The following is a 22,602-nucleotide window of genomic DNA, read 5'->3' on the forward strand; positions in this document are numbered from 1 at the left end:
TCATAGCACTACTTTTAGCTCGATTACAAATCTGGCACACTTCCTATGCCCTTCCCATTTAGTGACATCATAGCTGTCAGTGTAGGGCAAGTGTGTGTGGGGACATATTCTATGCATGGTTGAGGGCGTGGGAGAGCCACTTCGAGCTGCATGCTGGTAGGGAGAGAGGCAGCATCACTACTTAAGTGAGAAGAGGGAGGGAAAGAGGGCAAGAAAGAGAGAGTGAGAGAGCGAGAGAGAGGAAGAGGAAGAGGAGAGGAGGACTGAGAGTCGGGGGAAGGAGAGGGAAGAGGAGTAATTTGCTCGGCCAGCTGTACCGGCTGCGTAGCACAGAGTGGAGTGAGGATGAGCAGCCCGTGTCTGTGCCGGGCTGTTCCTGTCAGCCAGAGCCGGCTTAGGGAGGTGAAGATCAACCTGAAGAGCAGCAGAGAGACCAGTGCCCTCCGGTCTAATGCCCCAACTAAAGAGCTCGGCAGTCGAGTTTTCGCCTCTACCAAAGAAACCCCAATCAGGGCCAATGTGACGGGCAATCGGAGCAAGAGCACCCCTCCAGTCCATCACACCCAGCAGGGTGAGATGAAGAGAGGAGCAAGGGTGGACAGGTTCCACAAACATGAGCTGGAGCAGCAGCAGCAGCAGCAGCAGCAGCAGCCTGAAAGAAATGGCACTCTGTTGGATATCCCCTCATCTGGAGCGTCGCTGGAAATCTGCCCCCTCTCCTCCTCCTCATCCTCCTCTTCCTCATGCACACAGAGACGCCCCCGGCCATCGCAACTTCAACCTTTGGCCACATCCTCATCTCGGAGCATGAGACGAGCCCGCTGGCTCAGCTACAGCACCTCCAATATCTATTTCAACTCTATCCTGGATGGGCGCTTCAGACAGCTTCAAGGTATTGTCGTGCTGGAGCTGTGAACTCTTACCATTGCCCCTTCCCTACCCTCAGTAAGGCAGAGGACACCCTCTCCTTTTCTGTCTTGTCAGTCACTGTGCAAGGTATCGATGAAGTTTAAAGCGAGTATGTCTGAGGCTTGTTTGGTGTGAGAGCTGGAGAAGGAGAAGTGGATGGAAAGGTGGAAAAGAGAGCCACGTTTCCACGGTTCCATTCTCGGTTCAAAATGTACTGTAGTTATTTATTTATTTTGTCTATGCCCCAATTGTTCATTGAGTGAGCTTTAAATAATTCATTACAGAAACTTATAAAAAGGTTGGTATGTTTTTTGTGCCAGTCAGATGAACAAGATGTTTTTTTTCCTTTTCCCATTCTCTACAGAATTAGACAAGATTTGATAGGAGTTATTAAAAGGCAATGACCTGTACTGGATTCTGACATGCTAGATCATCATATTCTCCTTTATATCCATATTAAGATGAGTTTCTTACCATTCGCACACTTTTTTTTCTTTAAGGAAGAGATCTTCTGTCACTGCAAATTTATTTTAAAATGAGAGTCTGCTCTCCCTGATGACAGAAATGCATTAGCACTGTGGGGGAAAGATATATATTTGGGAAAGAGCTAAACAGCCTCTTCTTTTTATATTTACTCTGTCTCGCTGTTCAGCTTCTGTGGATGAAACTCCTGGAGGACAGCTTCATCCAATCTTAACCCTTAAGGCTTCGAAACAATTTAACTAAAGAGCATCAATGTCTAATAATAGCTCATTTTTAGAAAACTGTATTGTTCTGTTTGTTTGTAGCATAGCTCTGTGGCATAGGCTGTTGGACTGCTTGTTGTATCCACCTCCTGCTTCCATCACCTTGCTGCTCTGATCTTGTAACCTTTGCCCTGCAGTCATCCTGTTGTCTATGCCCTGTACCCTGTGTATGTATCACTCAGATAGCAATAGCATGTAGCTAAGGAAATTTTACTGTCTGTCTGTGCTGATGTTCAAGTGTTTGGTCTTCGCTTAGACACATTGGAGCTTTCCAGAGCTGTAGGCCACATCCAGTTAGGGCTGACTGTGGGAAAAAAGGTTTCTTCTGTACAGGGAAAATCCATCAGTGTGAATAATTCAGAGGCCTGTCGCCTGAGTCAGAATACAGGACTGAGATCACTTAGAACTCATGTGAAACAGAGCAGTGTTTAGTCAGGTTGGTACTCACACACAAACATACACACACACACACACACACACACAGCCTGCTCAAGGCAGCTGAGGGCAGAGGTAGAGCACTTTTTAGCGGTGGTTCATGACATTGCTCAGTGCTAGTGCTTAACAAGGTGTGAACTACCAGAACCATCTTTGGCAATGGATATTTGCTTGTATGCCAATGAATCGTTGCAGAATAATTGTAAGAATTCCTCTCATGGCTGAATAGATCTTAAAGACTCACAGGGTTAGAAAGCGTGTAGTAATACATGTGGTTAAGCTGCATTTTGAACTCAGTCAGAGCACTGCATCCTTACTTCCAGTTCAACTAATACTGTTCATAAAGACATTTTAAAGATCACTTTGCTTCACCTGCACTTCCTAGTTATAACTTCAGTTTGATTGTTCACGCTGCTGTTTAAATAAAATCATGATGTTAGCTCCTGTGATGTAGTAAAGCAAAGCTGTCTCTCTTAGTGGAGCTCCTGTTCTGTGTCGCGTGCACACATTCCCAAGTATTGTCAGACTATATTTGCATGTTATAATTGTCATTATTTTTTAATTAGCTGGTGATCCTGGTTCCTGTGATTGCTTTGTGTACTGTAGTTTTTTAAGTCCATTGTGGAAACGTGGGGAGATATGATTAATTCAGAGACTCTTACTATGGTGGTGTAAAATTCTTCCTTCTTTTAGTGAAACTCAAACATACATGACATACATGTTTTAAAAGAAACACCAGAGGAGCAGAACTGGTATACAACTGTTTTCCCAATTTTCAGTGGAAAAAAAGGAGATAGTGTCCTGGTAATCTCAAGGGTCTGTATGGTCCAGACTTAAAAGCACACAACTCCTCACGCCTTCGTCTATCCCACTCTTACTCTTTCATTCTAATGCATACACTGGCCTGCTGCTCTACCTTTCAGTATCTCCAGGCTACCCCTCCCATTTGCCTTCCATCTACCTCCCCTCTTTCTCCCTCTATTTCTCCTTCCCTGTCTCTCTCTCTCTCTCTCCCTCTCTCTCCCCCCTCTCTCCTGGGTCTCTCGGCAACCAAGGGGTCTAAATCATTTATAGTGTTCATCATTAAGCATGCAGTATTTTGTTCCTTTTTTTGGGAAGCCATGGATAAACATGGCATGGCATTTCTTAAGAAAGTACTTCAAGAAGCACCAATGTACATAGACATTTATGTTCACACACACACACACACACGCACACACACATGCACACTCACACACGCACGCGTACATGCGCGCACGCACACACACACACACACACACACACACACACACACACACACACACAGGTAGCTCTGGAGTGTGAGAAGGAGGACAGCGGTGAACTTTACATGGTTCAAACTGGAACACATTCCTCTGGGACCCCTCTATGCTTCCTTTCCTACTAACTCTTCTAAAGTAATAAAATATTTTCAAAACTAAGGTTTTGCAGTGAGGATTTGCTCCATCTGTCGTACTTTGACAGGTATTTCACACTTGCACACACCCCCATATTATTATTTTTTTAAGTTCACACTCTAAATATGGCTCCAAAAATGCAGTGAATTTAGCATGCAACTCTGCTCATGTAGATTTCTGTCAAGTTCATTCAAACTCTCTCAACACTGGTTCTATTTATAGAGTTTTACATATTCTAACCATTTCTAATCATATTCAACTCTGAGTATAATAACTGTTTTGAGAACTTAACCACTTAAATTTGACCACTGTTATATCAGAGGCAACATAATGACAGCAAGACTTTTTCTGTCTCTTTCCTTCAGATGAGAGAGAGGCTGTCCAGAAGAAGACCTTCACGAAATGGGTGAACTCTATCCTGGCCAGGGTCAGCTGCCGAATCTCAGACCTCTATCTGGACCTGCGGGATGGTCGCATGCTCATCAAATTACTGGAAGTTCTATCAGGGGAGCGGCTGGTGAGTGTGTGTGTGTGTGTGTGCCTGCGTGTATGATCATAGTTCCCACTGGTAAAATCCATTGCATAGGGGCTTTTTTTTAGATATCGCTGTTATTGGTATAACCAAAAATGTAAAAGTGTTTTTGGTTAGAGTTAGTGTTGGCATTAGGGTTAGGTTGTTATTCTTTGTTTTTCTTTCATTTTTCTTGCAATGGAAGTCAGAGGAGTGTCCCAAGAATGCAGCATGCAAGGTGTTTGAGTGGGTGCATGTGTGTATTTGTATGTGAATCTACTTGTTTTATCACACAAAGCAGTGCAGCGAACTGATCAAAGCTGAAATATTTTGTTATATTTTCTGTTCAGCCTAAGCCCACAAAGGGACGCATGAGGATTCACTGCTTGGAGAATGTGGACAAAGCTCTGCAGTTCCTAAAGGAGCAGAGAGTACATCTAGAAAACATGGGATCACATGATATTGTTGATGGAAATCACCGTCTCATCCTCGGCCTTATTTGGACCATCATCCTTCGCTTCCAGGTCAGCTGAACTATGTCCACGTCTGTCCCTGATTTATAAGGCACAACTGGTGACATCACTAAATACAAACAAAGATTACTAACCCTTAAATCAGCATGCTGTCTGGTACAACTGTAATATATTTAATGACCGCTTATTAAGTAATTAATCATTAATTGGTAATAAATATTCATATGTGCCAATTAATTACATTTTAAGAAGAAAGCTAGAGGATAAAAGAAGAAAAAAGCTAGTGCTGTGGGATAGGGAGAGGTTGCTGCCATTAAGGCTGTAAGCAATGTGGCACGTGCTATATTTAGCTTTTAATTATTACACCAAACTTGTAACTAGCAAACCATACATGGGACCAAAAGCAAAACTGGAAAAATAGACCTGCATCGTATCCTCAAACTATCAATATCTTTGCCAACAGCAGTTTGTAGGGATACTAGACATCCTTTTATAGAATTACAGAGGACCTCCAGCAAGCTTGATTTTTGTTTTGTGTCTGATGGTGGGAAAGGCTTGCATTTATTTTTAATCACCTGTTTTGACAGCATTGCTATTTTTAGCTTGTCTGGTTCAAACAATACAGGGTGCTGCATAATCCAATTCCTACAAAAGAAGAGAAAAAAACTGACTGCTCTTTTTTCTGCCTCTATCCCCACAGTGATGTACAAAACCACAGAGAAGCATAAAACAGTCCAAATTTAGCTCCCAATGCCACCATGACTCTCAGAGAACCTCACTACAAATCAAAGTCTCTAATTAATGTGTGAGAAAACAACACCCTTACATAGATCTCTATGTTAATTGGGTACTTTTTTAATGACCATGTAATCTTTTGTTTTGTATTACAGATTAGTCTGGGAAAAAACTTGCTCTCACTGCACTGTGCTCTTCTTCTCAGCTTTATATTGTGCAGCTAGCTTTAGCTTACTTAAATCATATCTAATTTTGTGGACAGATTCAAGACATTGTTGTCGAGACAGGAAAGGCTGACCAGACAGGCAAGCAAGAGACTCGCTCAGCTAAGGATGCACTCCTCCTCTGGTGCCAAATGAAGACTGCAGGGTAAGCATGATCAGTACCTCACTATATGGAACTCCTGTGTTTCATTTACTTTACTCAGTGACTGTGGACATTTTACAGTTACCCACTGAACTTCCTCTGACAATGCTGTGATTTTGCAGATATCCAAATGTAAATATCACCAACTTCACCACCAGCTGGAAGGATGGTATGGCCTTCAATGCCCTCATACATAAACACAGGTACAGAAACACATTATTTTGAAGTAAATGCCAAGAATTAAATCATTAGTCCCTCCACTGTACCCCTCATGCCATTATTCTTCTCTCCATCAGGCCAGATTTGGTGGACTATGGCAAGCTGCAAAGGTCCAATCCCACACACAACCTTCAGCATGCCTTCAACGTAGCAGAGCAAAAGCTTGGTGTCACCAAACTTCTGGACCCAGAAGGCAAGTGACAAGTTTGAAGACTAAGTGGGGATTAAGTGTCAACTCAAACAAAGTATGTTGAAATTATGTTAAAATGGTAAACTGTTAATATAAATAACACGTCTCCTGCTGTGTTGTTTACAGATGTGTTCACAGAAAATCCAGATGAGAAGTCTATCATCACATATGTTGTGGCATTTTACCATTACTTCTCCAAGATGAAAGCTCTTGCAGTGGAAGGAAAGAGGGTTGGGAAGGTAACGTAGTTACAGCACTTCTGACTGTGTCAGTGCATGTGTGTCTGACTGTACAGTTAAGATGAGTTTGTTTTAATCAGCACTTGTTTTGATTTGGAAACATTGCAGGTGCTAGACCATGCCATTGAGACAGAGAAGATGATTGATAAGTATGAGACATTGTCCTCAGACCTGCTGACATGGATTGAACAGACAATCCTTGTCCTTAACAACCGCAAACTTGCAAACTCGCTGACTGGTGTCCAACAGCAACTCCAAGCCTTCAACTCCTACCGCACTATGGAAAAGCCACCCAAGTGAGTAAATTATGATAAGTCTTCATGCCACCCTTTGTTTTCTTCACCTTTTGTGATTGTTAAGAAGGTAACCTTCTTTCATGAGTTGTTTTAAATCTTGATATCCAGGTTCCAGGAAAAAGGAAATCTGGAAGTTTTGCTCTTCACCATCCAAAGCCGGATGAGGGCCAACAACCAAAGGGTGTACACTCCTAGAGAGGGAGCGCTAGTGGCAGACATTAACAGGGTGAGACACTGCAGACATAAATACAGTAGTGCCCTGAAGCTGATCTGAGAAATGAAGTCCCAAACATTTTTGAGCTTTCAGGCTGGTGGCAAGTCAGTTTAAATGGAATGTATTCGATGATTATGCGCCAATATCTTTTGTTATAGGCACATGAGTGGATACAAGTAACATGGATGTGTGATGACCATGTATGTGTGTGTTCCCTATGTCAGGCATGGGAGCGTTTAGAGCGAGCAGAGCATGAGCGGGAGAGGGTCCTGAGGGATGAGCTTATCAGGCAGGAGAAGTTGGAACAAATGGCCCGTCGCTTTGACAGGAAAGCTGCAATGAGAGAAACCTGGCTGGTGGAGAACCAGAGACTGGTAGCACAGGTACCACACAGCTGTACTTAGATTTTTGGAAAACTGACAAGGGTCACATTAAATACAAACATATTCAATGTACATAAATCCACCTCATACTTACTTACGTTTATTCCCTAACTTCTCTGCACTGAATTGCATAAAACCTTTCAGAGTATTTTCTGTGCAAACTTGGTTGTGTGCTCATTATTGTGTCCTCTGGTGCACAGGACAACTTTGGCTATGATCTGCCTGCAGTGGAGGCAGCAAAGAAGAAGCATGATGCAATCGAGACAGACATTGCTGCGTACGAGGAGCGCGTGCAGGCTTTGGTGGCCATGTCTCGGGAACTGGAGTCTGAGCGTTACCACGATGCTAAGCGCATTGATGCCCGCAAGGACAACATTCTGCGTCTGTGGGATTACTTGCAGGAGTTGCTGAGTGCCCGTAGGAGCCGACTGGACAAGAACCTCACTCTGCAGAGGATTTTTCAGGAGATGCTGCATATCATCAACTGGATGGATGAGATGAAGGTAAACAGAACTAGTTAGAGGTACACTTTTGCTTATGTAGTAAACATCACAATAAAGGAGTGTTTGCTCAATGTTTGATATTCAGTGGCAATTTAGTTTGATCTGATTTTTTCATCCAGGCTCGGCTCCTGTCTCCTGATTTTGGGAAGCACCTTTTGGAGGTGGAGGACTTGCTGCAGAAGCATGCCCTGGTGGAGGCAGACATCGCTGTTCAGGCGGAGAGAGTACATTCAGCCAACGCAGCTGCTCTAAAGTTTGCAAATGGAGACAGTAAGTAGACTGTGCTAATCCATCACAGCTGATTTTTAAATTATGTATCCTGATTTATGATCTCTCTTCATCCTTTATTATAACACTGTAATATCATGTCATGATACTTCAATGTCTCTTACCCACAATACATAATATTGTACAGCTGGTCCATATTATTCCATCTAAATTTTGACATGGATGATAATTGAGAGATGATATGACATAATTATAAATCATCATGCATGTCTAACCATTATGAATTTTTCCCATATAGGCTATAAACCATGTGATCCACAGGTGATCCAGCATCGTGTAGAACACTTGGACATGTGCTATCAGGAGCTTTGTACACTTGCAGAACAGCGGAAGGTCCGTCTGGAGCAGTCACGTCGCCTCTGGAACTTCTTCTGGGAGATAGAGGAGCTGGAGAGCTGGATTCGAGAGAAGGAGCACATCTTCTCCTCGCTGGACTATGGCAAGGACCTGACCAGTGTACTGGTGCTACAGAGTAAGCACAGTGCATTTGAAGATGAGCTGGGTGCCCGGCGTGACCACTTGAAGCAGGTGATGGATGAAGGCCGAGCTATGGTGGAAGCAAAGCATTTTGGTGCCCCCAAAGTGCAGCAACGTATGGACAGTGTGCAGCAACAGTGGCAGCAGCTGGAAGAACTGGCTGCTTTCCGCAAGCAGAACTTGCAGGACACACAGCGTTTCTTCCAATTACAGGGTGACGCTGATGACCTCAAGGCTTGGCTGGTAGATGCCACACGGCAGATGGCCAGTGATGAAGTTGGCCACGATGAATATACCACGCAACGGCTGCTCAAAAGGCATCGTGATCTTAGGGATGAGGCTGCCAAGAATGGAGCTACAATTGACACTCTTAACAAGCAGGCTAACGCACTGCCTGAGGAGTTGCGTAACACTCCTGATATCCAGCGGCGGCTGAAGGATATCCGAGATCAATACATGGAGCTCCTCTCACTCTCAGACCTACGTCAGAAGAAGCTGGATGACACCATGGCACTGTACACTATCTTCAGTGAAACAGATGCTTGTGAACTCTGGATGGGACAAAAAGAGACCTGGCTAGTGGGGCTGGAGACTCCAGAGAAGTTGGAGGATCTGGAGGTTGTGCAGAACAGGTATGTCTGTGAGAGAAAGTATGTGTATGTGTGGGATGACTAGTGTGTAACTCAAAGAATTGGCATGCAGTTTTAGTGACTTGACTTTAAACTGATGATATTTTGTGGTTATGCAGGCTTTACTCACAGCAATGTCATTCTGTTCACTATCCAGGATGGTGTGGTCTGAACATCGGAATTTTATTTAGCAAATAAAGTGCTTTGTGAAACACGTATTGCCATGCATATAACTGCTCCATTTCTCTCAGGTTAAGTATCCTGGTTCAAGAGATGGGCAACATGCAAACGAGGGTTGATGATGTCAACAAAGCAGCTAAACAGCTAGAGGACAGCAGACATCCAAGAATAAAGGAAGTCAAAGATTGTCAGACTCGCCTCAACAAGAGGTAAGAGCCAAACCGCAAAGGAAAGGAAATGCCAGTTCACCTGTTGTTTTACTTCTTATTGTCAGCTTCAGTGTAGAACTATGGTTTAAGTAGACCTTCAACTTCCATGACTGTTCTTTGTAGGTGGGAGGCATTCAAAGCCATGGTAGAAGATAAGAAACGGAAGGTGGATTCAGCCCTTAGCCTGCACAACTATGGGCTGGAGTGTGATGAGACAGAGACATGGATAAAGGACAAAACACGAGTCATTGAATCCACACAGGACCTAGGGAACGATCTGGCTGCAGTCATGACCATCCAGAGGAAGCTCTTTGGCATGGAGAGAGACTTGGCTGCTATCCAAGACAAGCTTGATTTCCTTCATGGTGAAGCTGATCAACTTGTGAAGGACCACCCTGAGAATGCCCCTGATATCCTGGCCAGACAAACCGCCCTGGATACAGCCTGGGACACACTCAAGCGTACTTTAAAGGATCGTGAGGACTCTCTAGGTGAGGTCAGCAAGCTGCAGACCTTCCTACAGGATATGGATGACTTCCAGTCATGGCTATTCAAGACTCAGAAAGCTATTGCATCTGAGGAGATGCCTACTTCACTCCCTGAGGCAGAGCAGCTCCTTAACCTGCATGATGCTGTGAGAGTAGACATGGATGGCCATGAGGAGGACTACCACCGTGTTAGGGACACAGGAGTGGCCGTAACCCAAGGTCAAGAAGATGACCCTCAGTACCAGCAGTTGGAGCAAAGGCTAAAGGGTCTGGATAAGGGCTGGGATGAATTGCACAAGATGTGGGATAGCCGTAAGAACTTCCTAGACCAGGGCCTGGGCTTCCAGCAGTTCATGAGAGATGCCAAGCAAGCTGAAGCAATCTTAAACAACCAAGTATGAATCCCTGTGCTATCTTGCTAAAGCCTTTTGACTAATGTATCAGTAAAGTACAGATCAGCTTCATTTACTGATTATATTATAGATGTTTCCATTGTAGCTTAGGAAACCAAAAAAGCATATGTTTTAGAAAAATATTCCAATTCAGAAAACTGTCTAGGGTCTCCAATAATGTTCTCCCTTATAGGAGTACACTCTGGCTCATCTGGACCAGCCTGACACCCTTGATGGAGCTGAGAAGGCCCTGAAGAAACATGAGGACTTTGTCAGCACCATGGATGCAAATGAGGAGAAGATTGTCAACTCACTGGAGAGTGGTCAAAGGCTCATAGATAGCGGGAATCTTTACTCAGGGAGAGTGAAGGATAAGATGGGCTCCATCCAAGACAGGTCAGCCATTTGCTACTTGTGCTGTAATTTCTCATACACTTTTTCACATTCAAAGTGATGGGTTACTCAAGTAGCAACATTGCTTTTTTCCCTTTTTTTTTTTTTTTTTTTTTTTAAATCTGATCACTTTTACCAATATCTAAATAACCATACTCCAGTCACAGGAAAATTACATTGTTCAAATTACAGTGGAAACTGCTTATAGTGATCACGGTTATAGTGATCAGCCACTTATTTGGATCAAAAAGCTTGGGACAGAATCATTCCTGTACAAGTAGGCCTACAGTACTGTATAATTCACTTATAGTAATCAAGTAGTCTGCTTACAGCATTCATTTTGGGTCTTTTCATACGTGACAACATGGATAAAATCCTTTTTTTAAACTTTACTTTGATCGGTAACCCGTCTGCTTCTGACTGGCCACTTGAGGCTATGGTGCGTGCACAGAAATCTAGACGGGAAAAAGAAAGTAATTTTCTCTCAGTGACAAACGTAGACTCATCGAAGCTTATGACAAACTGCCAAAATGACCCAACGAGATGCAGCAGCGAAACTTGGTGTTCCTCAGAATATTTTACGGATAAATTTGATCTTAATCTCTGCTACCAGTTCGGCATTGATAGCCTACAGTTTATTTTCCATTCTGTTAAGAATTGAGAAATGCTCTTAAATCCCAGCCAAGCCATGACTTTGCACTACTGTATTTGCACTACTGAAGTTACTGTATTTTGTAAACCGCACAATACTTTTACGCTATACACAGTTCAGTAATTTAATTTGTACAGCACTGTAATTTGAGAAGCATTTGAAACAGTTGTAGGCCTACTGTATTTTGAAAGAGTCCATAAAATTCCATAAATCGCAACGCTGTCTGTTTCGTTACTTTATATTCATGTAATAAATGTCATGATGGTAATCTGCAGGAGAAATAAAGAAAAAGAAAAAAAAATCGGTTATAATGATCGTCCACTTATAGTGATCAGTTTCACCCGGATAGACGTGATCACTATAAGCAGTTTCCATTGTATATGATTTAACAATGTTAAATTAGTATTAGTACTGATGTTTTACTACATTGATATGATTGATCAGAGCATGGGCAAATAATTGGTTTAAAATTTTAACATTAAGTTTTACTCAGTAAAACATCTTCAGATTTCCCTTTACCAGGTAGTGGTAATGACAACCTTGAGCTGATGCTCTGAACCTGGTTGTGGAGCTGGGTCAGCAGTGAGACAGAAAATGTTATCATTAGGATGGAGAGGGGAGACCTATAATTTCCCATTAGTGCAGGGCATGTCGGATGAGGGCAGTAGGAGCTGGGCGCCTGTACTGATGGGTATTGATCTTAGAGTAACGGTGCACCTCTTTGAAAGCAGATTCAAAGCAGAGAGCTTTACCCTCCAACAGTGCGTGCTCTCAGCTGTGAGAAGCTGAATGGGTTTGGTTAAGCTCTATCTGTTTATGTTTACTTAGAAAATATAAAATATTTCTTTTTGCATGCAGAAACTGTTACCATGTGTTTATTTCATTTACAGGTATAATGCAAACAGAGCCAAGGCCAATGAGGTCTCAGAAAAACTAAAGGATAACCGGGATCTTCAGCATTTCCTGCAAAATACCCAGGATGTGAGTAATCTCTGTCTTTGTGGATTTTATGCCAGGTCATTTTGTCAAACCTTACATGCTATCTCAACTCTCACACCTCTATCTCCATCCCGTTCTCTCTTCCTCCCTTTTCTTTTAAATCCCTCAGCTGACACTGTGGATAAATGAGAAGATGCTAACTGCTCAGGATACATCGTATGATGAGGCTCGTAATCTTCACAGCAAGTGGCAGAAGCACCAGGCCTTCATGGCTGAGCTGGCCTCCAACAAGGACTGGCTCACCAAGATAGACCAGGTACGAGACTGCTGGAGTTTACTGTGAAATTATATTTCTGTTTGCATGCTACATTGTGCCACCGTATCTCTCTCGGAGCCCTAGACTACAACAATATTTAGAGTGAGACTTCTGAGTGTGACCTTTGACATATCTTTATGTTTTCAGGAGGGAGAGGAGCTGATGAAATCAAAGCCAGAATTTGAGCCCATTGTGAAAGACCGCTTGGAAAAATTGCACGAGCTGTGGGATCAATTAGAAAACACCACACAAGAGAAGGCCAGACTCCTATTTGATGCTAACCGCTCTGAGCTTTTTGACCAGAGCCTGGCTGACCTGAGGAAGTCGTTGGCCAACTTGCAGCAGCAGCTTCAGGGTGATGTGGATGAAGAAGTGAAAGATCTTGCCAGTGCCAATAGACTGCTCAAAAAACATCAGGTGAGACTTTGTGTATTCATGTTCATTTTCATATTTCACATACATTAGACAATTAAGAATTCCTGAAAGACTGTTTCTTTTCAAAATGTTCTGTGATCAACAACACAGACACATCATATTCCTTGAAGTAACTTCTGTAATGCTGAGAATGTGTTGAAGTCATGCTCATCTATTGGTAGCCAAAGACGATTTTCCTTTTGACTCTTTAAATAATGGATCTGTTGAACTTCTAATCTGTTGTCACTTTCAGTTGACAGAGAACCAGGTGCGTGATAGGGCACGGGAGCTGGAAGAGCTTCAGGAGGCTGTGCAGAAGCATGCACCACTCAGAGAAGACCAGCCTGAACTGGAGGTTGAGCAGCAGGCTTTGCAAAGGGACTTCCAGCAGCTGTTCACTCCTCTTGACCAAAGAAGAGGGAGGCTGGAGGCTGCCAAGGCTGTTTACCAGTTCTACAGGGACCTTGCTGATGAAATTGTGAGAGCACTACATATGACACATGTGCTTCACATACTAGAGCACATTTGTGTTTTTTCTTATTTTGAGGGTTTATCATCTGTTTCGTTATATTTCAGCTCTGGGTGGAGGAGAGGTTGCCCATGGCTTTGTCAGAAGAGCATGGCAACAATCTCCAGTCAGTCCAGCTGCTTCTGAAGAAAAACCAGGTTGGTTCTCATGAACTTTTGTTCTACAAGGCCATGTCTTAAAATGATCATTTTTTTCCTACACTGCAATTTACCCTTTATTAAACTAAGAATCTAGTACATCATTAACTTAAAAACAGATAGAACAAGAATTTAAAGTTTTTGGCATTTTGAAGAACAAGCATGGCTAGCCCACATTTCTCACCCATGCCACAGACTCTGCAGAAGGAAATTGAGGGCCACCAGCCAAGGGTGGATGAGGTGGTAGAACGTGGTCGACGTATGATGGCAGCAGCAGAGGGTAGCCCAGAGGCAGATCGCATGGCAGAGGAGATGAAGAAGCTTGAGGAGATATGGGCAAGGTTGCAGGACGAGATGACAAAACGTCGCGGTCGGCTGAATGGCTCCTATTTGGCTCAGCAGTATTACAATGATGCTGATGAGGCAGAAGCCTGGATTGGAGAGCAGGAACTCTACATGATCGCTGACGAGAAGGCCAAGGTGAGAACAACAGGAAGAATAAACTTGGTCTGCAGTGATTAGTCATGGCATTACATAGGAACATGAATAAGTATTTGGTACAGTAGTGGCACCACATTGATCTTAAGCTTTGATGTTATGTTATGTTTGTTACCCCTCAGTGTTTAAGCAGGAAAAATGTGCAGTGTCAAATGATACTAGAGTTAGGTTAAATTTTAAACTCTTGTGTGTTTATCCTCAAGGTCACTGATTTAACTCTTTGGTCTTTTCTGCCCACAGGATGAGCAGAGTGCTATGATTATGCTTAAACGACACCTGATCTTGAAGCAAGCTGTAGATGACTATTCAGACTCTATTCGGAAACTGGCTGACCGGGCTCAAAGTATGCTGGCTGAGGACCACCCTGATGGGTATGTCAAGCAACACACCCAGTGAAACTTTTGGCTTAAATTTGTCCCATGATTTCCATTTAAAATATGATGACTGTGAGAGCAGAATTTCATTTTTAATGTATACATCACACTTTTAAGCAAATCACTCAAACCGCTGTGGATCTAAGTGCTTATATTCCTTAGGTAAAAACATTGTCTACTTTTCTGTCTTCCAACACAGAGAGGCCATCATTCGCAGGCAGGGTCAGGTGGACAAACAGTACGCCAGTCTAAAGGACCTAGCAGAGGACCGCAGGAAGAAGCTGGATCACACGTACCACCACTTTTTGCTCAGTCGGGAGGTTGAGGACCTGGAGCAGTGGATTGCTGAGCGTGATGTGGTCGCTTCATCACAAGAGATGGGCCAGGATCTTGACCACGTGACGGTAGCACAGGACACCCACATGCACATATGAACGCACGCACGCACACGCACACACACACACACACACACACACACACACATACATTGTACATGTTACACACTGTTACATTGTAACCTCTGAACACATAAAAATAATGTCTTTTGAACTAATTATAACTTAGATTTGTAAATACAGAATAGTATGTATCAGTGTTCCAGAGTTACTCCGTAAATTCTCTGAAAAATGTTTCTTGGTAAGCATTTCTGAAACATAATACAAAATGGAACCATGCTTGCTTAATGGAACGCTCTGAGAGGTACATGTTTCTCAGATATAAAAACAAAATTGATCGCTACATATTTTTGGTGCTCATGTCAAGCTTATTAGTTATTCAACTCACTGGATTTATGTGTTCTCAGATCCTGCGTGATAAGTTCCGTGAGTTTGCTCGGGAAACAGGGATGGTTGGTCAGGAGCGTGTGGATGCGGTGAACCAGATTATTGATGAGCTGATTGAGGCTGGCCACACTGAGGCAGCCACCTTGGCAGAGTGGAAGGATGGTGTAAACGAAAGCTGGGCAGATCTTCTGGAGCTAATTGACACCCGTGCACAACTCCTCACTGCTTCTTATGATTTGCTCAAGTGGGTGTGACTTTGAAAAAATGATCTAGGGATTGGGTATAACTACTGAAGTGTGTCTAATGGGAAATTATAACCAATCTTTGTTATGAGGTGAATAATGTGCTCTAATGTTTACCTGTGGCTCAGATATTTCTGCGATGGGAAGGAGCTGGTTTCTCAGATCCAGGAGAAAAAGAATGAACTTCCTGATGATCTTGGCGAGGACTTCAGCAAGGCAGAGTCTTTCCACCGCATGCATGCTGCATTTGAGAGAGACATCAGCACTCTGGGCAAACAGGTAAAGAACATTCTTACTCACTGTATATACTCATCTATTCATATACACAATATACTCATTAACATTAATGCTATTAGCCCTGATCTCAACAAAGGACATGTTACACAAATCTCTACTCTTTTTGTCCCCATAGGTACAGCAGTTGCAGGAGACAGCATCTCGTCTGCATGCCCAGTATGCTGGGGACCAGGCTACTGAAATTCAGAACATGGAGAAGGAAGTGGTAGATGCCTGGAAAGGCTTGCTGGATGCCTGTGAAGGCCGGAGGAAACGACTTGAGGAGACGGCCAACAAGTTCCGCTTCTTCACTATGGTGAGAGATCTGATGGCCTGGATGGAGAGCATTATTCAGCAGATAGAGACCCAGGAGAAGCCCAGGTAAGCAAGAGGAAAAGAAAAGCAGGGATTTTGTGATAGAAAAAGAGAATGGTAGGACATTGTGTTATTTTTTGCCCTGTAGGGATGTGTCCTCGGTGGAATTGCTAATGAAGTATCACCAGGGGATTCGTGCAGAGATCGAGACCCGTGAGCCTAAATACAATGATTGTGTGGGCCTAGGTCAGGCACTCTTGGCACGCAAACATCGTGACTCAGCTGAGGTGAGGTATCACAGGGAAGCACTGGAGACTACTGCGTCAAGGTGGGACAGAATCAGTGATATGGCACTTTCTATTTTTTGCAGATTAAAGAGAAACTGATGCAGTTGATGGAGAAGAAGCAGGAGATGATGCTGAAATGGGACGACAGATGGGATTGGCTTCGACTGTGTGAGTATGAAATCAGATACAGAAACATACATTTAAATACACACACACACACCACGTTCCATAGCTTAGAGAATCTGAATATTGTCTTTTAGTGCTGGAAGTGTGCCAGTTTGCACGGGATGCATCAGTTGCAGAGGCCTGGCTAGTAGCTCAGGAGCCTTATGTGGCTAGCAGAGATCTGGGCCAAACAGTGGATGAGGTGGAGAAACTTCTGAAGAGACATGAGGCCTTTGAGAAATCCACTGCCACCTGGGAGGAACGCTTCTCTGCACTGGAGCGCCTCACTACGGTATGTGTGCATATATGCGTGGGAGGCAGGGTTTCCGCTAGGATTTTTTCTTGCCAGTCCGGTGTCTGGAAAGAATTTATCAGACAAATTTGAAACTTACTGGTCAGGTTTCAATAATAGTCTATGTTACAAATGCAAATACAAGGTACACCTAGGTTGACAAAAGAATGACAGTGACCCCAAATCATTTTGACTATTTAATGAGCAGTAATTATTAACCAAAACGAACAGAAACAATTGAGCAAAACCTCAACATTATTAGCCGCTAAAACATAGGCTAGTAAGAAACATCTGTAACCTATAACATCTGTAGCCTGTTTTTAAAAAAAGACTAGGCCTACATGGCATCAAATGGCATCAGGTAACATTTTATTTTCTCCTTTTTTTCATTGTGGCAAAGTCCTCTGCTGCCGACTTGAAATCAAATGTGTCCAGTGTGTCTCTGCAGCTTGCAGTGCACATAAGCCGCATCACTCTCTCCTCCTCCTCCAGGCTGTTTTGCTGTCAAAACACAAATGTCCTCTTCAGGGATAACCTTCATAGCTAGGTTTTGTATGAGCATTATTACCAGACATTTTGACTGGCAAATTTTTAATTTATCTTTTTTTTTTTAATTTTACCAGGCAAAAACTGGTAATTACCGGCTAACGGAAACCCTGGTGTGTGTGTGTGTGTATCTAAAAAGGAGAGCACACACATGTGTGTGCATCTGTGTGAGCACACTTGTATGTGCTAGTCTGTGCCAGTGACTTCTTGGAACAATGTCTCTACTGTTAATATGACAATGAGTTTTAGTCTAAATCAGAGTTCATTATCTGTTCTCCATCTCTCAGCTGGAGCTACTGGAACTCAGAAAGATGCAACAGGAACTACAGAGCCAGGAGGATGAGAAGGAAAGCAGGTAAGGTGCACCCATTTCATCTGGAGTATAAGGCAGAGACTTGTACAATATCCGTATGATGACATGGATTATGACCTTTAATGTCTCACCTCTGATCTCCAGGAGAGAAGACACAGGCTTCGCTGAGGAATCTTCACAGCTCTACACCACAGAAGAGCAGACATTGGTGAGTATTTTAAAGTACAAGCCATTAAGGTGACCATCCTATCTATGCTCCCATCTCTCAGTCAAGAAAACGTCTCAGTTCCTTTTTGGTAGAGGATTGTGTGTAAGAGCAAGGGCTGGTTGTGATGTTCATCTCTCCCACCAGGCCTTGTCCTTGTTTTTACCATGTGTTCTTTTAAATACATGAATGTGTCTTGCGTCTTTCTTTGTTTCATTCTTGTTTTCCTCTCTTTTAATAATTGTAATCCTTCTTGTGATTGTGATATCTGTGTGTACTTCTCAGCAGTCTGGCATTGCAACTGTGGAGCCCAGTTCTGGGCGAGGGGATGGTACAGCAGGGGACTCCACTGTGCCCCTGTTCTCAGAGATCCGTGAGAGTGGATCCTTAGATCTGGAACCATCTACATCCACAGAGGTCCCTAAAGAACAAGAGCGGGCTGCCACTCTCCCAACTGAGCCCCCACGCACACAGGCCGTCATTCTCGAGGGAACGCTGGCCCGTAAACACGAAATGGAGGGTCCAAACAAGAAAGCAGCAAACAGGTATATTCTCCAGAACATCCTTATTTTGTCAGCATCACTTTGATTTGTGCAACAAATTTTGCAAATAAAGAGAGAATATTTAAGAATATTGAAGAGTATTGAATCAAAAGAATTACATATTTTTACTGATCCAGGCTTTTTCTATATCAGGTCTTGGAACAATCTTTACTGTGTCCTGAAACCTGGTCAGCTTTCAGCCTACAAGGATGCCAAGAGCTTTGGCCATGGTGTCACATACCATGGAGAGGACCCACTGTCTCTTAGCAATGCATTATGTGAAGTGTTGACTAATTACAAGAAGAAGAAGCAGGTGTTCAAACTTCGGTGAGAACCCTGACGATGTTATGGTTTGACTCTCATCTGTTGTGTACTTCTCGTGTCATTTTTCTCGATACAGTGCACAAACAGGGTTAACCATACAATCTGTTTTTAACACGTATCTATCTCCTTCTCCTCTCTCTCAGTTTAGGGAATGGTAGTGAGTACTTGTTCCAGTGTAAAGATGAGGTGAGTTTTTTTCGTTGTTGTTCTTAATCAGACAAATCACATACAATCAATTAATAACTATCAAATGGTTAGAAATTAATAATAGATAACATTATCTGAGCATACTAGATTGAAAATTGGATCTTCAGCAAAAATATTATGAAAATCCTACAAGGCATTTTGCAGTCAATCTACTCTCTGCTCTCTTCACAGGAGGACCTCCAGAATTGGACTCAAGCCATAGCTCGGGCGGCTGAGCCCCTGACAGAGGAGGTGGTCCCAGGACCTTCAGGGACCAGGGCTCAGAGTTTGCCTCCACCCTCTTCTTCAACCATCCCTGAAGCCCCATCAGCTAAGAAGGACAAGGAGAAAAGGTTCAGTCTGTTTACCAAGAAAAAATGAGGGCACAGCTGTCAGCCCAAGCGTGTTGAGAAAAAGGAATGTAGAAATGTGAGGTGGAAAAAGACAGGTGGAGGTAAAGAAATGAACAATCAGCTAGACTTTTGATTTCTGTCACTATCCTACTACTTTTTATATTATACTCATTTGTAAGGATTGAATTATATTATATAATGTAGATCGAGTATAGCACTGCAGCCTGTATGTAAGCCAGAGAGTTGTTGCCGATTTTCATATGTCACTTTCTGACACAAATAAGATTCACTTTGTATCTGAATAAAAGCACAGGAATGCTCTTTCAATCCTCAACCAAAGATTGATTGTAAATTTTCTGCTTTTCTGTTCTTTCGTTATAGCCTCCTCTATGCATGTTGTCATATGCAGAATTTATAATCTGTATTTCAAAACCATATGATAGGTGTCATTTTGTTTATCTGCCTTATTCTGTAAAATGGTTGTGAAATATTATACTGTGCTCTTTGCTTTTGAGGATGGAACTGAAATTATGGATTTTCCATTAGAAACAGACATTGGGAAAGTTTTGTAAATGTTATTTAGCCATCAGGGAGTTTTTGTTCTGAGCGTGTTTTACACTGTACACTACTGTATAGCAAAAGCACTAGTGAATCAAGTATGCATATCAATTGCACCAAAACTATATTGTAAAGACTATTTTTTCCTTTTAGAGGACTAATTTAGATAATATAAGAAACTGATTAAATGCAGTAAGATGGTGAAAATGATACATTAATCTAATGGTATTACGAAAGCAAGAGTGGATCAGAGAGCAAGTGACATGCCACAGCTGTCATAGAGAGATTTCCCTTTGCTCTTGGCCTCAAATATAAAAACAAAAAAACAAACAAGCAAACAAAAAAATTCTCATTAAATGCATGATGGGATATGTTTCTTTTATATGGTGCTATATGATTTGGAGTTCCACTTTTTAATCTCTGGCTCATGAGTGTGCCTCAGCAGGTCTTTATTAAACTGACCTGTCATTGTTGTCCTTTATTTTGGAGAAAGAATATAATACATGCATGTGTCATGCTACTCACATCTACATTATTTTATGAACCATGTAGTCATGTAAAGAACTACAACTATGAATTCATAACTCACCTGTCATTCAGGCAGTGCATTGGCCTAATGAAAACATTTTGCCCACTGAGACTTGGCAGCTCTTTTACATTAGTTACTCAGTCAGAGGAAGGGTGTTAATGGAAAATGTGTGTCTTTGCAATATGAATGTAATATGTTCGAAACTGCTGGGGGAGGGGCATAGGAAGTAATTGTTGGGAATTACATATATATACATATATTTCACCTGAAGCCCACCCCTTGATAAGTGCTTCATATGTTTAGATTTATTTTTGACAGTGATTGGTTGCTGTCTTTCTCACTGTTCTAAAACAAGGAATATATGCAGTATAGTATATGGAACTTAATGCTGTGCATCTTATATGTATAAAGTGTGAAAGTTCAAAAATGCTTTGTGGTAGCCTTGAAGCCATACTTTATTTCTTTATTGTATACTTCCTTAAACACTCTATACAATGCCTGTCTCTCTCACTTGTCATCCATGGTTCATTCAGTCTTTCAGACTTATCCTAACATTAAATCTGAAAAGGCATTCTGCAGGCAAAATCAAAATGTGGGTAATCGGCAGTAATTCTTACAAAAAAACACAAAGGCCCTTATTGGGTTTGAGAATTTCAGAAGTCCAAGGCCCTGTTTACACTTGGTTTTAAAATGCGTCTTGGGCGATCGGATCACAAGTGGACAGCCGAGACACACTTCTGTTTACACCTGTGTCTATCATCCGTTTCCAAGGTGTCCAGCTGACCACTTGTGTTCTGATTTCGTTACTGCCTCGTCACTTTCACTAGCAGGTTATTACGTTAGTCTCTGTCGGGGATGCATCAGGACGCACTAGCGTTTACACTACAAAAGATATGTGGTCAAATGCGTCCCAGACCATCTCAGCAAGTGGTTTGAGTGATCGGACCACAATGTGTCTTGGTGGTCATTTACACTTGCATTTTAGCACTGTCCACTTGTGATCCAATCACCCAAGATGCATTTTAAAATCAAGTGTAAACAAGGCCTAAGAGTTCCAGTGGCACAATTCCTGGGGTCCATGTGTTTCCCTCTCCTAGACCAGACCTTAAGACATCCAACAGAAGCTTAATTTGAGCTCTACCTTTGTATATACACACACAGTCTAAACCCATTGTCTTCTCACTTTCCCTTCTGCTCCCTATTAACTAGCCTTCATCTAGATTTTTATGTGGGAACCATGTATTCAAAACATTACAGGCACAACTTTGAAATATTTTGAGATAAAACTTGAATCAATAAAACTTTTGTTTGAGACAGAGTGCCTCTTGTTTTGTTTTGTTGAATTTGGGTGTTGACTTTATTTTAATCTGCAGTCTTCTGACTGATTTTGTAGTGTCATTAAACTGTTTATGAAAACGTCTGACTGATTTTGTTGTGTCATTTCTTGTTTGTTAAAACATTGCCAACATCTAGGTCAATACCCCACACTGCAAAAGGTGTGTCCAGACAGTCCTGAAAGTCTTGCTCTTTAATTTTGATTCAGGTGTTCCAAAACTCAAAGCTAATAGTACTACCAAGTAATGGAAACTGAGTAACCGAAAAATGGCATCTAACTGAAGTCTGTGGTTTGCATTCTATGAAGGATGGAAGTAACAAACATTAACTGACAAAATGGAGGTGATGAAATTGCATGTGAATTGAAAAACAGAACAGTAAAAAATGGATATGAGATGAAAAATAGAGTGATAAAGTATCAAGTGATTTGATTAATTTAAAGCCGATTTGTTTCATCATTTTCACTCATCATTCATCATCCACAACAGAAAACTGCCATTTATCATTTTAGTAAGGTAGCTTCAAGGGTGGAAGTAACAAAAATTGCTAAAAAAAAATGGAGGTGATGAAAATGCACGTGAACTGAAAAATAGAGGGGTAAAAATGTATGTGAACTGAAAAATAGAGGGGTGTATTTGATAAACTTGATTATCATTTTATCTGAAACAGTGTTGCTCTGATAATCAACTTGACTGACATTTACAGCAAGCAATTTTTGTTACTTCCGCTTATCGTTTACAGCAATTAATTTTTGTTTCTGCTTCCCAAAATGTCAATCAAAAACCTCGCCCACTGACTAACTG

General features: G+C 42.2%; 1 protein-coding gene across 1 annotated transcript; it reads left to right on the forward strand.

The window, feature by feature from the left end:
* The first annotated feature begins 345 nt into the window (after positions 1 to 345).
* sptb (spectrin, beta, erythrocytic) lies at positions 346 to 20,089 on the forward strand. The gene is made up of 36 exons (XM_030785936.1): positions 346 to 892; positions 3,871 to 4,022; positions 4,367 to 4,540; positions 5,487 to 5,593; positions 5,713 to 5,793; positions 5,887 to 6,002; positions 6,126 to 6,238; positions 6,347 to 6,534; positions 6,643 to 6,760; positions 6,973 to 7,131; positions 7,332 to 7,634; positions 7,754 to 7,904; positions 8,161 to 9,031; positions 9,280 to 9,417; positions 9,541 to 10,300; positions 10,491 to 10,693; positions 12,233 to 12,323; positions 12,451 to 12,597; positions 12,745 to 13,014; positions 13,265 to 13,489; positions 13,588 to 13,677; positions 13,873 to 14,157; positions 14,416 to 14,546; positions 14,749 to 14,953; positions 15,352 to 15,575; positions 15,702 to 15,852; positions 15,986 to 16,230; positions 16,313 to 16,451; positions 16,535 to 16,619; positions 16,712 to 16,908; positions 17,742 to 17,809; positions 17,912 to 17,975; positions 18,261 to 18,517; positions 18,668 to 18,841; positions 18,982 to 19,024; positions 19,217 to 20,089. The coding sequence occupies exons 1-36, from the start codon at positions 346 to 348 to the stop codon at positions 19,403 to 19,405; spliced, it is 7,461 nt and encodes a 2,486-aa protein (XP_030641796.1). The 3' UTR covers positions 19,406 to 20,089.
* The last annotated feature ends 2,513 nt before the right edge of the window (positions 20,090 to 22,602 follow it).

Source organism: Chanos chanos, chromosome 10 (genome assembly GCF_902362185.1).
Source record: "Chanos chanos chromosome 10, fChaCha1.1, whole genome shotgun sequence".
NCBI classification, from domain to species: Eukaryota; Metazoa; Chordata; class Actinopteri; order Gonorynchiformes; family Chanidae; genus Chanos; species Chanos chanos.

Coding starts and splice junctions, on each gene's coding strand:
- sptb (XM_030785936.1), top strand. CDS start 346: ATGAGCAGCCCGTGTCTGTGCCGGGCTGTTCCTGTCAGCCAGAGCCGG. Junction 7,905..8,160: donor AAAGTTTGCAAATGGAGACA/GTAAGTAGACTG, acceptor TTTCCCATATAG/GCTATAAACCATGTGATCCA. Junction 16,452..16,534: donor AACATCGTGACTCAGCTGAG/GTGAGGTATCAC, acceptor TATTTTTTGCAG/ATTAAAGAGAAACTGATGCA.